The following is a 16,037-nucleotide window of genomic DNA, read 5'->3' on the forward strand; positions in this document are numbered from 1 at the left end:
GCACATAGGAACTCTAACTGGTTTAATGAGAACACTCGAGCTCTTAAATTAGAGTGTCGAAAACTGGAGCGCAGATGGAGAACAACAAAGATAGATAGATAGATAGATAGATAGATAGATAGATAGATAGATAGATAGATAGATAGATAGATAGATAGATAGATAGATAGATAGATAGATGAAAGGCACTATATGATAGATAGATAGATAGATAGATGAAAGGCACTATATGATAGATAGATAGATAGATAGATAGATAGATAGATAGATAGATAGATAGATAGATAGATAGATAGATAGATAGATAGATAGATAGATAGATAGATAGATGAAAGGCACTATATGATAGATAGATAGATAGATAGATAGATAGATAGATAGATAGATAGATAGATAGATAGATAGATAGATAGATAGATAGATAGATAGATGATACTCTATTAATCCCAAGGGGAAATTCACAAAGCTACATTTCTTTCAAACTGCATGGACAGAGAGTGTTAATAAATATAAAAAAGCCCTCTTTAAAGCTCGCTCAGAATACTATTCTACAATAATAGATTTTTTTTTTTTTGTGTAGCCCAAAATCACACAAGAAGTGCCGCAATGGGCTTTAACAGCCCCTGCCTCTTGACAGCCCCCCAGCCTTGACTCTCTAAGAAGACGAGGAAAAACTCCCAAAAAAAAACCTTGTAGAGAAAAAATGGAAGAAACCTCAGGAAAGGAAATTCAAAGAGAGACCCCTTACCAGGTAGGCTGGGCATGCAGTGGGTGTCAAATCAAAGGGGGTCAATACAATACACAGAACAGAACAAATCCTCAATAAAAAATAAAATTTTTTTTAGAAGTACGGAGCAGAATTTAACAGTAGATGATATCACATAATAAGTTTCAGATAATTTTAGACTCCTGGAGACCTCATCCATCAAGCTGCCTCCCCCATTTGGCCATTCCATGGCTGAAACAGTGTAGATGGCAATAATAAAATCCTCGGGTACTGTTTAGAACAGTCGCTAAATTAACAAATGGGAATTCAGAGCGACAGTGCAAAATACCAACAGACATTAGCAGTACAGACTTTATGAACTTCTTCAATGAGAAAATTAAAAATATAAGACCTCAGATGTCAGCGTCACAGTACACCACATACTAGCTTAGCAGACCCTGTCTCACATTGCATTCATCACTTTAGTAATTTTAATCCTGTAACTGAGCAGGAAGTCTTAACTTTAATTTCTAAAATGAAGCCCACTACTTGTTCCCTTGATCCAGTGCCAACAAAACTAGTAAAAAGTGCAATGGATGTTCTTGCAGCGCCTATTCTAAACATTATCAGTAGTTGATTATTGCATGGCACAGTACCTGATACACTAAAAGTGTCAGTCATTAAACCATTACTTAAAAAGTCAGACCTAGACCCACACACACTTAACAATTATAGGCCTATTTCAAATTTACCGTTTCTCTCTAAAATACTAGAAAAAGTAGTCGCCAGTCAGCTTCAGTCACACCTTATGCATTACAATTTATTTGAGAAATTCCAGTCTGGTGTACGCACTGGCCATATTACAGAAACGGCACTAACGCGGGTTCTAAATGACATTCTGATATCCTCTGATGAAGGAAACTCCACTGTAGTTATGTTGTTGGACTTAAGTGCAGCATTTGACACCATCGACCATTCTATTTTACTACACAGGCTAGAAAATGATGTTGGGCTTACAGGCACCGTGCTCGCTTGGTTTAGTTCTTACTTATCAAATCGATTCCAATACGTACAGAAATGTGCTGACAGGACTCCATCATTATACACAGAAGTTCAATATGGTGTCCCGCAGGGCTCAGTACTGGGACCTTTACTGTTTTCACATTACATGCTTCCACTGGGATCTCTCATTAGGAAACATAATGTTAATTTTCACTCGTATGCAGATGATAGATAGATAGATAGATAGATAGATAGATAGATAGATAGATAGATAGATAGATAGATAGATAGATAGATAGATAGATAGATAGATAGATAGATAGATAGATAGATAGATAGATAGATACTTTATTAATCCCAGGGGGAAATTCACATACTCCAGCAGCAAAAAATATTAAATTAAAGAGTAATAAAAAATGCAGGTAAAGAAACAGACAATAACTTGAATAATGTTCAACGTTTACCCCCTCTGGTGGAATTGAAGAGTCGCATAGTTTGGGGGAGGAATGATCTTCTCAGTCTGTCAGTGGAGTAGGACAGTGACAGCAGTCTGTCGCTGAAACTGCTCCTCTGTCTGGAGATGACACTGTTTAATGGATGTAGTGGATTCTCCATAATTGATAGGAGCCTGCTGAGTGCCCGTTGCTCTGCTATGGATGTCAAACCATCCAGCTCTATGCCAACAATAGAGCCTGCCTTCCTCACCAGTTTGTCCAGGCGTGAGGCATCCTTCTTCTTAATGCTGCCTCCCCAGCACACCACTGCGTAGAAGAGGGCACTCGCCACAACCATCTGATAGAACATCTGCAGCATCTTACTGCAGATGTTGAAGGATGCCAGTCTTCTAAGGAAGTACAGGCGGCTCTGTCCTTTCTTGCACAGAGAATCAGTATTGGCAGTCCAGTCCAGTTTATCGTCCAGCTGCACTCCCAGGTATTTATAGGTCTGCACCCTCTGCACACAGTCACCTCTGATGATCACGGGGTCCATGAGGGGCCTGGTCCTCCTAAAATCCACCACCAGTTCCTTGGTTTTGCTGGTGTTCAGTTGTAGGTGGTTTAAGTCGCACCATTTAACAAAGTCCTTGATGAGGTTCCTATACTCCTCCTCCTGCCCACTCCTGATGCAGCCCACGACAGCAGTGTCATCAGCAAACTTTTGCACGTGGCAGGACTCCGAGTTATATTGGAAGTCCGATGTATATAGGCTGAACAGGACCGGAGAAAGTACAGTTCCCTGCGGCGCTCCTGTGTTGCTGACCACAATGTCAGATCTGCAATTCCCGAGACGCACATACTGAGGTCTGTCTTTAAGATAGTCCATGATCCATGCCACCAGGTATGAATCTACTCCCATCTCTGTCAGCTTGTCCCTAAGGAGCAGAGGGTTAGTAACAAATTCTAACTCTCATGTGACTTATGTTTTAGTGCTAATGACTAACAACAGAGATGCAGTCTGTACAGTTAATCAGCAGCTCTAGTCAGGGTGTGCTAAACTGAAGTAGTGAGTCTTCAGCCGGTTCTACTTTTCTTTTAGATCAAATGAAGTTTCTCTGATGTTGTCTTTAATTAGTTGTGTTAGTGAATTAAAGGAGTGGATGGATGAGAACTACTTGTCTTTAAATACAGATAAAATAGTGATGTTAATTGTTGGAGGGAATGATGCTGATCACAACAATATTTTGTCATCATTTAACTCAGTTGGAATCCCAATTAATTTTACTGAATCAGCCCACAATCTCTGAGTTATCTTTGACTCTAGCAGGTCATTTAAAGCGCATATTACAAAGTTGTCCAAATCCAGTTTCTTTCATCTTAAAAATGTTAGGAAATTAAGGCGCTTTCTAAATAAACAGGATTCTGAGAAACTAATTCCTGCATTTATCTCTAGTAGGACTGACTACTGCAATGCGGTGTTCACTGGATGTTCAAACTGTTCTCTATACAGCCTCCAGTTAATTCAAAATGTGGCTGCAAGAATTATTACAAGAACAAGAAAATACGAACAAATAACTCCAGTTCTTAAATCCTTACACTGGCAGTTTAGGGCAGATTTCAAAATCCTTCTTTTAACATATAAAGCATTAAATGGCCGAGGTCCGGCTTACTTGTCTGAACTTGTCATGAGTTACAAACCTGAGCGCACATTAAGATCTCAAGATGCTGGTCTGCTTAGGATTCCAAGGATTAATAAAACAACAGTGGGAGGTCGAGCTTTTAGTTACAGGGCCCCTAAACTGTGGAATGGTCTGCCTGCTACTATAAGAGATGCCCCTTCGGTCACAGCTTTTAAATCCCGGCTGAAGACTCACTACTTCAGTTTAGCACACCCTGACTAGAGCTGCTGATTAACTGTACAGACTGCATCTCTGTTGTTAGTCATTAGCACTAAAACATAAGTCACATGACAGTTAGAATTTGTTACTCACCCTCACCTGTTCTGTTTCTCTTCTTGGTACTCAAATGTGGCACTTGGTGCCACGGCCCACCTGCCAAGTTGTTTTGCCTGCCTAAGGTGAAGTCATCTCTGATGGAGGATCACAGGAATCGTGGGGTAGAGGGGTCCTGTCATCGTATTGGCTGGCCCAGCGCTGACTCAGCTTTGGAATGGCCAATAGGGGGAGGCAGTTTGATGGCTGAGGTCTCCAGGACTCCAAACAAATCCAAATCATATTATGGGATATCATCTACTGTTAAATTCTGCTCCGTACTTGTAATATTTTTATTATTATACCAATGTGAATTTCCCCTTGGGATTAATAAAGTATCTATCAATCTATCTATTGAGGATTTGTTCTGTTCTGTGTATTGTATTGACCCCCACCCTTCTTTTTGACACCCACTGCACCCCCACCCTATCTGGTAAGGGGTCTCTCCTTGAATTGCCTTTCCAGAAGTTTCTTCCATTTTTTCCCTACAAGGGTCTTTTCTTGTTTTCTTAGAGAGTCAGGGCTGGGGGGCTGTCGAGAGGCAGGGCCTGTTAAAGCCCATTGCGGCACTTCTTTTGTGATTTTGGGCTCTACATAAATACATTGTATTGTATTCTGAGCCTCAAACACCTTGGCATCTTTAACACAAATGTGCCCTGGAAATGGAGAGACTGACCGGAGGTCTTTATTTGCCACGGGATCCTCAGTGTCCTAATAGACACATCGTGGATGGTGGACATCGCTGACTCGAATGCCCCCTTCAGGTCGTGCTCCTCTGGTCCTCACACACTGGGCGTCCGCTCTATGGGTCCACCTGTCCATCCCTCATAATGGGACAGCAGTGCTGCTTAGCCATGGATCAGCAGTCAGAGGGACGATGGACACGATGGATGGAATAACACAGTGTGGTAGGCAGGGGGCGCCGGACAGGCTACTGAGTGTGCACACGTGTGGTCATCAGTGTGACTGGATAAAGATGGAGGGCGGTCCTAAAGTAGTGACATCAGGCTGGCCCCGCCTCTTGCAGTTCCACCCACAGAATCCAAGGAATGTCCTCAGGCAACAGCATACATACTGTGAGGTGGCATGGGGTCGCTGTCGCCCCGTTAAACTCAACAGACAGACAGCCATGCAGACACAGAGTAAAAGCACTAAGAAGATATTTCATCTTTAAATCATGCTCCTCCAGCACCCCAGCCACCAGTAAACACAATAAATCACTAAGCACACTAGTACACGATATTCTTCACCTCCCAGCAAGCTCTGTCCTGCTCCTCCCGACTCCAGCTCACTTGCTGGGTTCCCATCAGTCCTTTAAATAGTCTTTGACCCGGAAGTGCTTCTCTCCTTCCACCCACGTGACTGGCTGGCACTTCTGGGTCTAATGAAGAACTGATTCTGTCCTCGTGACTACCACGTACTTCTGAGCTATAAGGAAAGAATTCGTCCCCAGGCCCTTCAACAGCTCCTTCTGGCGGCACCCACAGCACCCAACAGGGCTGAGAAATTGAACTCCCAGTCCCAGGATGCCCTGTGGGAATCCGGGGCACCGCTACACTCCAGGGGAGCTGCCATCTTGCATTTTGGGGGAAGCAGTGTCTGCAAGTAGCTGCCTTCCCCCACCCTTCCATTCCAGGGGCATCCTGGCCGGGTTGAATCCCAATACATACGTACACACAAAATAACATGAATAAAAATCACAAAAACACACAAAGAATAATAATTTAAAAGTAACAATAAATGAGAAAATAAACATAACAGTAACGTGAACACCACAGATGCTGGCTTGGAGTTCTTCACCGATTCTAATTGGGACCTCGAGTCCTGGCAGTGTGAAGGTTGCCTCTGCCTACCGACCACCTTAGCCGGGCAGACAGAGGGGCCACTGCGCTGGTGACCCACCCCCCCCCCCCCCCCCCCCACTTCCACTGATTTACATGACAAAGCAGGAAGGAGAGAAACTCATTGTAGTTTGTCAAAAATTGACACAAAAAGTCCAAGGAGGAGAGTCGTGCAGACGTACGGGAAACGGGACACGCATGTGTCCTGAGGACAGTCTAATGACATTAGGGTACTGGAAAATCGCTACTCAGAAGAAGTCCCTCTGTGGAGTCACAGCCCAGTTTTTCACAAAGTTAACACGAGTTAAAAGTACCGATGAGAAAAATCTTCAACACTGACTGGCCAGCCAGCCTGAGGGAATACAGGAAGGCTGAGATGAAAGTCCATTAACCGGTCAGCAACGTCACAAGGGGGCTTTGCTGCAGTGATGTACCGACGTGTCGGAGACCTCCAGAAGGAAGGGGTGGAGGAGTGAGGGGGATGTTTTAAAGTTACTGTGACCGGGACAGGCCACTGAGGAAGAAAGTCATAGAAAAGTCAGCTGATGAGGTGGCTAAGAAGAGCGCAGGCCAGAGGAAGACCTGACCAGAGAATCAAGAGGAGCAGCAGGTTTAGGTGCCATCTGAGACTGCCCATCTGGCGCGATCAGGATGTGTGGTTCACAAAGCCACATTCCGTTTGCTTCTAATCCTTCATGTCACACCTGTCTGTGACGTGTGTTGAACCACTGACGCGATGCCACTCTATTGTTATACAAACTAGCTGTGCTGCCCATCTAAGACAGACTGAAATCAAAGTAATCAATGTGCGCCTTGACGTAAATGTTTGCAGTGCACAATGCAATGTGTATGTCACGCTTATGTGGCACTGGGTGTGAGATTCTCAAAAGCAGAGTTAATGTTTGTGAGGCGCCATCTGTTGGAATGACAAATACAATGCATATAATCCAGTTACAGTATATGCTATTTGTTAAGAATCTCTTAAAAAAAGAGTTAAATGTTTATGAGGTGCCAGCTGTTGGAATTATAAATGCAATGTGGCATTGGGTGTGAGATTCTCAAAAGCAGAATTCATGTTTGTGAGGTGCCATCTGTTGGAATTGCAAATGCAATGTGGCACTGGGTGTGAGATTCTCAAAAGCAGAATTCACGTTTGTGAGGCGCCATCTGTTGGAATTACAAATGCAATGTGGCACTGAGTATGAGATTCTCAAAAGCAGACTTAAATGTTTGTGAGGTGCCAGCTGTTGGAATTACAAATGCAATGTGGCACTGGGTGTGAGATTCTCAAAAGCAGAATTCATGTTTGTGAGGCACCATCTGTTGGAATTACAAATGCAATGTGGCACTGGGTGTGAGATTCTCAAAAGCAGAATTTATGTTTGTGAGGCGCCATCTGTTGGAATTACAAATGCAATGTGGCACTGAGTATGAGATTCTCAAAAGCAGAATTTATGTTTGTGAGGTGCCATCTGTTGGAATTACAAATGCAATGTGGCACTGGGTGCGAGATTCTCAAAAGCAGAATTCATGTTTGTGAGGCGCCATCTGTTGGAATGATAAATGGAATCCGTGTGTCTCTGTTATGTGTCAGTTGATATGGGATTTGTAAAAGCACTGTGTTTGCATTGAAGGTGGGTTACTTTCACCCTGCAGAAATCACATAATTTTTCATACAAACAATTGCAGGGCACCATAACGTTTGGGACACAGTGGTGGTCTGTACAGGATATTTAAGAAGTACTTTGTTTAATTTCTCTTGCATGCAATGATTGCAGGCGCCAAGGACCTTCTCTGGTGATGCCCTGCCAGCTGTCCTACGATTTCTCTTCAGCACATGGAGGGCCTGCTCAGTTGGATTTAGATTGGGTGACTGACTCATCCATTGAAGAATTTTCTAGCTTCTCACTTTGAAGACCTCCTCGGTTGCTTCAGAAGGATGTTTGGGGTCCTGGTCGTGCTGTAGAATGAAGTGCCATCATCCAGTCCAGTGCTCCAGATGAGATGTCTCTGTACACTTGAGAATTCAATGAGCTACGGCCCTGAGCGGGTCAATCATCAGTGACGAGCATGAGCCCGTAGTGTAGCTGTAGCCACCACAGCTGTCCAGGTTTGACAGATGAGCGGGTCTACTTGGCATCTCGAGCACTTCCTTGTGGTCTCTGCACTTTGCCCTTGCCCTCACTCTGATTCAGGCTCATCTTGGTCTCATCAGTCCACAAGACCTTTTTGCAGGCCCTTTTAAGTGCTTTTTGGCAAGTTGTTACCCTGCCATCCCTTTCCTGTGGCTAATTAGTAGTCACCATCTTGCAGTGCAGCCTTTCTGTCCATGAAGTTTTCTGCAGATGGTCATCTCTGACACATCCACATCTGCCTCCTGAGGGCAGGTGTTTGGGGATTTTCCTTCAGGATGGTGAGAGGTCTTCAGTCATCAGCAGTGGAGGTCATCCTGGGCTGATTTTCCACACAGTTGATATTTGTAACCCCAAGGTTTGGCCAATGTGTCCTACTGTTTTATTCTTGTTTTTCCGCCTCAAAATGGCTTCTTTGACTTTCATTGACACAACAAGGATGACCAGAAGCTTAGAGGCCAGACTAGAGCCCGATAGCTCTCTGAAAATGAAGCAATGAAATCACAAATACCTGCCAGGCATGATGGTGGCATGAAATGGGCAGTCTGTCCATAAAAATGTGCACCAGATGAACCAACATCCCTACATAGTAAAGGCTGAGGGTTGTGCCCATTGTCACTTGTGAACCACTGGGACTAGAACCTCCATCTTGGTCTTAATCGAAAGCTTTTGATGGGATACATGCTGGTGAGGCAAAACCCCAGGCTGCTGACAACTTCCATGAAGTTATTGGGGTTTGTGCTTTACTTACAACAAACTGCACAGGCAAACTGGTTGAGAAGGCGACATGGCAGAAAGAAAAAGAAGAGCAGCGACATCTGCTGAGTGCAAGGCAAACTGCAGATGCTGTGTTAAGAAGAAGAAGAAGAATGACAGCTCAGGTGTCCACTGCACATCACGCATATGTGGCACGGTGACCTGCTGGTACTCACAGACTATGCGGCTTGAACCTCCATCTCGGCAGGGCTGGTGGTCCACGTGTATCCTAGGACCCTTTCATAAAATCAGAGAATAAACACTTTAATCACTTGGAATTGTTTGAGTAAAACTGTGGAGCACAGGGGCAAATTGAGGAAAATAAATGCGTCTTTGTCCCAAACACTATGGAGGGAACTGTAATGAGCTCTCAGGTAGAACATTAGAACATCATGACAAGATCTGTCCATTCAGCCCAACCAGCTCGTCCATCCAATTTAGCAAAAGTATTCTAAGATTGGTGTTCCTGTTTCAAATTGGGGCAGCACGGTGGCGCAGTGGGTAGCGCCGCTGCCTCGCAGATGGGAGACCTGGGGACCTGGTGGAGTTTGCATGTTCTCCCCGTGTCTGCGTGGGTTTCCTCCCACAGTCCAAAGACATGCAGGTCAGGTGGATTGGCGATTCTAAATTGGCCGTAGTGTGTGCTTGGTGTGTTTGTGTGTGTCCTGCGGTGGGTTGGCACCCTGCCCGGGATTGGTTCCTGCCTTGTGCCCTGGGATTGGCTCCAGCAGACCCCCGTGACCCTGTGTTCGGATTCAGTGGGTTGGAAAATGGATGGATGGATGTTTCAAATTGTATTTTAAAGTAACAGCTGAGCTCCACCGAATGAACTGCCTTCATAATTTCAAACACATCAGTTGTGTCACCTCATAATCACCCTCAGTATTCTTACTTATGACGTAAAGACTTTGGGGACCAAGCCATCTCCAGGGTGTCAGACTCGGATCCTGGAGGGACGCACTAGCAGCAACTTCCTAAATCACCAATGGCTGTGGCTAACAGAACACATCGTTACGTGAATTTGAATGAATTTGGGACCCCACATTGTTTAGCAGACAGCCAAGACTCATTTGGTCTCCAACCACTTTCTTAATCGGTAGCCAGTTTTGTTTAATTCAATGGCTTCTTGCTGCTAACATGCCAGATATCCCCCAAACTGTTGCACCATCCAAACAGCACATCAGGGTTCCTCAGGCCTTTTTCTCTTTAGATTTTACTGACAGAGATCGTGCACGCTGGACCCACGGGTTCAAATGGGATCAGGCTAGTTGGTCATCCGTTGGCTTCCTTTGCATGTCATTACTGCTAAGCTGCTGGCTAAAAAAGAATAAAACAACGATGGGTCTTGGATATTAAAAATTAAGTCAGTTTAAAACAAGACAAACGTTGTCCATTCCATTAAGAATTAGATGTAAATTCCCAAAGTGACAGGAACACGATCAGAGTTTGACATCCTCACCAGCCATGATAATAAAGACGGCATAGCCAAACGTCTCGGCGGTTCTCTATGCACCCAGACTTAACGATGAGGTCCAAAATGATGAACTCATTCTGAAAAAGAAAGAGCAAAATAAAAATCATCAGCTCATCTCATGGTCTTTGAAAGAAAAACAAGCACCAAAGATAATTATGAAGTATTCACACACTAAGGACTCCGATGAACTCTGCACTGCAGGCGGCTCGGCGTGGCCCAGCTATCCAACAGAACGATATTCAGTCCGTGTGTTGTGCAGTGGCGGGTCGCCATGGTCCATGGACTCGAACATGTGCAAAACGAAACGCGTTTCACCCTCCCGTTTCATTCATCACACTTGGGCCTCAATCCGTCTCGGCCACCATACACGGTCGGTGTAAATACGTCAATCCAATCACCACTCGATATCGTGCAACCTACTCCTGATCTCCCGCCTTTTGCTTCTATGATTGGCTTATTGGCAGCACTAGCTGAACGCGATTGGTACGTCCAACGCGGCACTTCCTCTAGTTAGGCTGTACTGCGTTTTACTGAGCGGGATAAACTTCGACGGTGAAAATGGTGAGTAGGAATTAATTTAAATTATAGAGGAGAGTCCTGTACACGCGATAAGACCAAGTGACCTCGACGAATGAAATAAATGTGATTTCAGTTGTAATTAAATTGTTATAAATGTGTCCATGAAAGGGAGAGACGTGCGGAAAGACAGCGCAGTTAGTTCTCTTTAAATCGCACGTCTGACAATGAGGCGGCGTTTCTCGAGATTTTACAAACAACTTCCAGCTTGTAGGCGAAAAGCCATTTGACCAGTGCAAGATGTTGACCGCTCAGTTTGAGAAAACGTGACGTAATTAGTAATGGTAATTAAAATGAAACTTAATTGGAAGCGCGCTGGACTGAAAAAGGCGAGAGAATGACGAACCGTAGAAGAGGGAACAAAACCACAGGCGTAATTCACCGGTATAAAGAGTCGTCAAGGGGTCGGTAGGAGGGCTTTAAATGATTTTAACTCGCGCTGGTGCGAGCGGGGAGATGGCCGAGAACTGACGGGGCTTGAGACCACCCGCTCGGAAAGTGGCAGATTTTCAAATTCTTTCCCTTTCACGGTAATACGACGGCCTGGAAATTTTCTGACTTTTCGTTTTGTGTTGTCTTGAAAAATGTGCCGAAATCCGCTTCTCAGTAGCTTAGTGCAAATAAGTGCTACAGTAGCACAAAGTAGTTGGGGGTCCCCGAGACCCCCCATTCATGGAAACGTTACCATTTTTGTACGAGCGTTTTTGCTTCGTTTTATATTTGAATTTACTATTTTTAAATGTGCATTTTCTTTGGTTTAGACATTGCTGGTGTGTAGTTTGTTGAGGAGCAAGTCCAGTTGATGTGTACAAAGAAATTCAATGCAAGTGAAGCCGTGGCTGAAATAATGAAGGAGTTGTCGGATTTCGATACATCAGACAACTCAAATGAAGAGGACAATGATGATGGTAAGTGACACTGTGTCAAGTGATGAGGAAACAAAAATTGATAATGACCATCGTGACAGTGAAATGGAGTTCTGTTCTGGTGACTGTGACTCAGAGGATGATAACCGATCAACAAGTGATGAGGAATCTGCTGAAATGTGACGGCAGAATCAAATGGTCGATGAAGAAACCCTGCAACAGAAGGAACGCCAAGTCGAAATGTCGTCCGTGATAACCGAATGGGAATGGCAGCTTCTGGAGTCAGTCCAGCAGATGTAAAAGAATGCTTTGATCTCTTTCTTACACCAAGGATGAAAGACATTATTAGATATTCAAATGAAAAGTTTCAAGACAATTGGAAAGACATGGATGTCATAGAGTTTGATGGATTCATTGGTGTGCTACTGTTGTTTGGAGTTTTCAAGGCGAGGAATGAAGATGTACAAGAATTGTCTGAAGAGAAGTATGGAAGGCCCCAAATACGAGCAACAATGAACAGTAAACGATTCCAGCAGATCCTGGCAGTCTTCCGTCTTGATGACGACGCAACACGCGAACAATGTAAAGAGAGGGACAGACTAGCTCATGTTCGAAAATACGTCGACTGTTTCACAGCTGCATGCACCAACAGTTACAAGCTCAATGCACAAGTTACAGTTGATGAACAACTGTGTGTGTGGCGTGGCAGAGTAAAGAAACTGAAAGTCTACATACCATCAAAGCCTGGGAAGTGTGGTTTGAAATTTTGGATGGTAGCCGATGCTGTTACAAGTTATTGTATAAACTTACAGTTGTACTCCGGGAAAGAAGGAACTGCTCCAGAAACTCGTCAAGGAGCAAGAGTAGTGCATGACTTCTGTGACTACCTGTACGGCACAGGCAGGAACATAACATGATCATCTTTTCACAGACCGCAGGCTGGCGTTGGATTTGATGCAGAAGCGGACTACAATCCTGGGCACAACGAGAGAGTAAGAAGGAGATCCAAAGACCAAGTTGCAATGTGCTCATACATTCCAAAGAAGAATAAAGCTTTGGTTCTTCTGAGCACAATGCATGATGATGATGATAAAGCTGCCACTGATGAAACGAAGAAGCCTGAAAAGATAACTGACTATAATCAGACAAAAAGGGGTGTTGATAATCTGGACAAAATTGTTCGCACATACAGTGTCGAGCGCAGAACCAAGAGAAGGCCCATTGTTGTGGATGTTGGTGCCTACAATGACCTTGTAATCTGGATGTGCCGCAATCCTGACTGGAATAAGCACAAGAAATCTCGTCGTCGCCTCTTCCTGCGCGAGTAAGGTGAATCTTTGACGACGCCATTGATCGAGCGCCGTTCTGAAATGCAACAAGCACTACGACACAGTGTCAAACGTTCGGTTGGGAGCACTGGAGTCGCTGTTCCGCTGAAACAACCCATGGAGATGCAGCAAATGTAGTTAAGAAGTGATGCTGTCAAGGAGAGAACGATAAAGGCCGCTTGCTCCCAGTGCAAACTTCCGGTTTGCCAGGAACATTCCGAGCGTCCCCTTGTGTGTCCGCCCTGCAAACAAGTTGAAGTTGAGGCGGATTCTGAGGGACTGTTCTGTACGCGAATCGGACGTGGAACTGACGCCTTGTTTTAGTGCTACTGTGACTGTATTTTATATGATTTGGTGTAAAGAACACTGAACACGCATTACTATTATGAAGGTAACATGTAAACCTTTGAAAATTGACATCACGTTTACTTCATTCAGTTATTGTATTGCTTTTTAGGCAGATTTAACCAGTTTAAAATGGTCTGCAAGACCCCCCAGTCATGGAAACGTTATAAAGATGGCATTCATGGATGAGGGTTAAAAGGAGATTGGCAGAAGAATCTCCAGCAAAGCCTCGCTACTCTAATGTTGGATGGGCGGAATTCGATTTGTAAAAACTCGTAAAGTTGACGGTGGACCCCTCGGGTTTATTTTCCCCTCTGATGCCGCTGACCGAGTTTGTTTTTTCCTCCTCTCACTAGTTCAGCAGTTAATTAATGCACAGATATTGTTGGTTTCCATGTGTGCTCAGTCAGTTTTTACTTTGTTTGCGGTGTGTTTTACCAAATCTGACTTTATTGGTTCTAATTCTGTAATATTTACGTGATAACTTGGCATTGCGCTCTGCGCCGGCTCTCCGTGAGGTGGGCAATACAAACGTAAACTGAATTACATAAAATGTCAACAGAAACGCTCAACATAAGGACCCTGGTAGTCATTCCTCAGGCACGTGTTCATTTGACTGACTATTCTGAATTGTCCTTGTGTTGGATTGGCACCCAGTGCCCCGTGAGAGCCCTGAACCCCTGCCACCCTCCACTTGGATTGAGCTGGCTGGTGAGTGTTCCGCTGTTCATGTGTCCCCACCCATCCTCTGGGTAAGCTCTGTTAGTTAGGCCTCAGACCATGTACCACATGATGCGTGGGTGGACATTTGTGTGATGGGACACACATTATGTTTTTAGCACCTTATGCTTCAGTCTCCATAGCTGGTAGATGGCTGCCAATGGTTTTAGAAATGATGTATGGCACACTCTGTCTTGCTGCTGCTTGCTCTCCATGGGAGATATTCCATACCACACAGTGCTGGCCCAGTAGAAGAAGGACCTCACTTTTTGCCACCCTCTGAAGTTGTTTAACTCTTTTAGGGCTAATTTTTTTTTTTTTGTTTCTTTTCTCCCAGGGCTAAATATTTTTCCAAAAACTAACTTTTTTTAAAAAAAAGAACACAAAGCAATTGAAATCAACAAAAAATATTTCCTTTTGACAAATGTTACTGTCTTGCATGTTGTATGAGCCTGCATACTCTATGATTTCACATACATATCACATACATGTTACACAGCAAAGTCTGATCTCGCTCAAAGCAGCCAATTTCAGTCATTGCCACATTGCACTCCTTACAATATGTGTTGCTTTGGTGCCTACTTTTCAATTGTCTGTTGCTGCACTTTCTCACATATATTGTTAGTGTGTACTGTCACCCGTTTGCCATCGTGCCATGCCACTGCCACCAAGTTTTCTGAATAAAACTTTGCAGCATCACGTACCTATCATCACGCTGCATAACCTGTCCAAAGCCACCAGGGGACAAAGCACGTTTGGACCAATGCTCTCTGAAGTTATATCACCAGTTCTGTCCCATCTCTATTTGTAATGCCACAGCGCACTTCATGTCGTCTTTTGTTGTGGGTTTCCACTTTGAAAAACAAGAATGCGATGCAAGCGCAGCCCGCGATTCAAAAAAATTCTCTGCCTACCTGTTTGTCTTGTCTGACAGTAGCTGAAAAGCAGCATCAGGAGAGAGCAGCCTGAAGTTGTCCAGCAGTGGGTGATCTGTCGTGTCCAACAGCAAGCCATGCCGTCTTGTGAACTCCGGTAGCCCACGGATCAATGTCTGTGTATTCCTCCCACGCGAACCTTGCCGTAGATGCATCGGCTGCACGAATGCGTTCGCTGGCAGCAGATCAGCTGGGCGGCATCGGCTGGTGTCCGATCAGCTGATGCCGGCTTCTCACTCGATCTCCTGATCGTTGTCAATAATATCCGATTCTGAAAAATCAGAGTCCGACTCCGCGATAATGTGCAAAACATTGTCTGACAAGTGTTTTCTTTTCTGCACTCGCTTCGCTCCCTTGTGACATGGCGATGCCATCTTGCCATTGTTTACATTTCGCAACTCACGCACACGCAAGGATTAGTTGCCGAGTCAACAAGTCTAGCATTCCTCCAAGCACAGAGGGAATGCCTGTGACGTGACCGTGAGTTTTGTCGCCATTAACAGCTGATTGTCGCCCTCTATCCCTGGATGTCGACTTTTGTCGACATTCGCCCTCAACCCCTCCTGTCGACAAAAGTCGACATCCGCCCTAAAAGAGTTAAAGATGATGTCATGTTATGCAACTTGTAGTCATTGGGTATGTCAGACTTGCCGATTGTCTTCCGGACCTTGCAGGTGTGCACGAGTGAAAAATCACTGGACATGTCACATGAAGTGATAGCTGGCAGAACTTCCAGATTAGCCCAAAATCCCAACTTTCTGACAGCCAGACATGCTGCCGGATGAAGTCGATGCTGTAGTGAGGGGTTATGACAAAAGTGGGGAGTTCAGCCACAATCTTCTCCCTTTGTTTTCTTTTTTTCATTCTGTTGCTGTTTTTAAAACCTGAGAATATCAGACTATGAGCTTCTCTTCTGTTTGTGAGGTTT

At 44.4% G+C, this 16,037-nt stretch overlaps 1 protein-coding gene across 1 annotated transcript in view; it reads left to right on the top strand.

Moving 5' to 3' along the window:
- The first annotated feature begins 10,784 nt into the window (after positions 1-10,784).
- The window catches only part of lsm4 (LSM4 homolog, U6 small nuclear RNA and mRNA degradation associated), a 49,468-nt gene continuing 44,215 nt past the window's right edge, over positions 10,785-16,037 (top strand). The window contains exon 1 of the mRNA XM_028816684.2: positions 10,785-10,900. Coding sequence (XP_028672517.1) covers positions 10,898-10,900 — 3 coding nt within the window. The 5' untranslated portion in view covers positions 10,785-10,897. The remainder of the gene's footprint in view (positions 10,901-16,037) is intronic.

This window comes from Erpetoichthys calabaricus, chromosome 12 (genome assembly GCF_900747795.2).
Source record: "Erpetoichthys calabaricus chromosome 12, fErpCal1.3, whole genome shotgun sequence".
NCBI classification, from domain to species: Eukaryota; Metazoa; Chordata; class Cladistia; order Polypteriformes; family Polypteridae; genus Erpetoichthys; species Erpetoichthys calabaricus.